Genomic DNA, 2,339 nt, shown 5'->3' with positions numbered 1-2,339 from the left:
TATGTGTACTACTGTTTCATGAGAAACTATTTGTTCTGTAAGCCTTCACCTGAAGTACAATTAAAAAAAAAAAAAAGAGTAGAAAGAGCTTTTTATCACTTTGCTTGCATTCTAAATATCAAATTATGAGACTCCTGAATGTTAATTGGTTTGTGGCCCTGTGTGGGTGGTAATAAGTAAGTCTAGGTATGCTAAGTATGTGCATCCGTCACGTAGTAGTGATTTAGAAGAGACACAATCAGTTGTAGTTTAATATTAAAGTCAAATATGGATTTTTAAAGTTGCATCGGCTTCTTGGAAAATAAGTGTCTCCTTTTTCACTGAGTATTTACTGCTTCATATAACTTTAGGTTAACTTATTTCACATAATATCTCTTTAATGTAAAATCTGTGGGCTACAGATAATAGTAACTTATCAAGACTGCCTTCCAGTATGCATTCCAAGCATTGCAAAATTGCTTGCTAGTGGATAATGTATACAGGAGTCATATGTGGTTGGTGACACCTTGAGCTGATCATATCAGAGTACAGAGAGCTATTGGAAAGAAAAGGCCTTCAATCGTGAGCTAAGAGTACCACAATGACTGTATCAAATACAACGTACTGAGTAATTTTAAAATATTGCCTTTGTGAGTATGAGATACAGCATACTTGAATGTCCCCTTCTTTGAATGATGGAGATAGCAACTTGATGACAGTGTTGTTATTTTGATAACATTCCTCATAATAGTCCCAGTGCTTATGAATTTTGGCTTCACTGAGCACATGCCACATTTAGCCAAGAGTCTTCTTCCATATTCTGAGTGTGCCCTTTCTTTTTTAATGTAGCTATGGGAATACTTGTAGGTTTTTTTTTAATCATTTACATATGCTGTTTCTGTTTAGCATAACCATATGTTTTATCCTATTTTTGTGTGTTGTAGGTGCAACCAAACAGCTTTCCGTGGCAGTCTCCTTTACCATGCAGCAATAGCCTCCCTGCAACCTGCACAACGGGCCAGAGTAAAGTGGCAGCCTGGCTACAGGACTCGGAAGAAATGGACAGGTGTGCAGAAGGTTAGTTCCTTCCCAGGGTAGGCTGTGAGAATATGCCAAAAAAAAAAAAAAAAGAGAGGTGAATTGTGGGTGTTGCCCCTTCGCACCACCCCCCTTTATTGCCTTGACCTTTCCTGTTTCTTATTTTTATAGACCAGATCCATCTCTGTCCTCTGACTCAGACTTCCTGTCACTTCTCTTGCACGCTAAGTCTGATTTTTGCTTTTACCCTGACTTTCACGCACTTAAACCTCCTCCTCATCTCATCACCAGTCCTGTCTGTCTTCCACACCAGGACCCTGGGGCAGTCACACGACGAGTGAGTGCTGCCTTCCGCCTGCAGTCCTTGACTCTCCCTCTGCCCTCCTCCCTAGTCATTCCCAGTGCTGCCTCCTCTGTTGTTGTTTCTTTTGCTGTGGTTGTTGTGGAGAATATACACAGCAAAACATACACCAACCCAGCAGTTTCTACAGGTACAATTCAGTGACGTTGATGCATTCTTCAGGTTGTACAACCATTCTCACTCTCCTTTTCTGAGTTGTTCCTCCCCCATTAATTTAAACTCACTGCCTCCTAAGGTTCCTATCTAATCTTTCGAGTTGCTGTGGTCAATTTGATCCTGTATAGATAGATCTTAAAAGAGCACAGTACTCGAGGCAGATCTTCTTTACTAGTTAAGGTAAACTATTATTTGGCTTTAACAAGGCTTCAGGGGATATTTTTGGTTTATGGTTTAAAGATTATCTCAGGGCAGTAGTTTTGGCAGTTCATCCAGCCTTCATGGATCCTGAAAGTCTGGATTCCATTAGAATTGAAATTCTGTTCTGCATTTCCCCCCTTTTGATCATGTTACTCTTTCTTGACTACAGAACAAGTGTGTGTTCCCTGACAACTCACCAGTAAAAAGATTCCAATGGTGACCCACAGTGACCTGTTAGTGGCAATGCATTGTTTTGGTTATTAAATATTCTCAACCAGTACACAATTTCCTCACTCTGCCATCTGAGCCTCTTAATCTATAGAAACCTTTCTCCTTCCTTGAAATCATCCAGAGCACATTTCCAAAGTTGGTCCATGGACCATTTCTCTTCTTTTCTTTTAAAATTTTTTTTTATCGTTCTAGTTTAAGTGAAGTTTACATTTCAAGTTAGTCTCCCATATAAAAATTTATACACACATTGTTATGTGACCCTAATTGCTCTCCCCATACTGTGATAGCACACTCCTCCTTTCCACCCCTAATTCACCATGTCCATTCAACCAGCTTCTAACCCTCTCTGCCTTCCCATCTCACCTCCAGACAG

At 40.0% G+C, this 2,339-nt stretch overlaps 1 protein-coding gene across 1 annotated transcript in view; it reads left to right on the top strand.

The window, feature by feature from the left end:
- Positions 1 to 2,339, top strand: part of OSBPL6 (oxysterol binding protein like 6) — a 137,931-nt gene that overhangs the window by 71,942 nt on the left and 63,650 nt on the right. The window contains exon 8 of the mRNA XM_023730493.1: positions 924 to 1,056. Coding sequence (XP_023586261.1) covers positions 924 to 1,056 — 133 coding nt within the window. The remainder of the gene's footprint in view (positions 1 to 923; positions 1,057 to 2,339) is intronic.

This window comes from Trichechus manatus, unplaced genomic scaffold (assembly GCF_000243295.1).
Source record: "Trichechus manatus latirostris isolate Lorelei unplaced genomic scaffold, TriManLat1.0 scaffold00037, whole genome shotgun sequence".
Classification (NCBI taxonomy): Eukaryota; Metazoa; Chordata; class Mammalia; order Sirenia; family Trichechidae; genus Trichechus; species Trichechus manatus.
The sequence above is the reverse complement of the archived record's forward strand: the minus strand, read 5'-3'. Positions and strand labels throughout refer to the sequence as shown.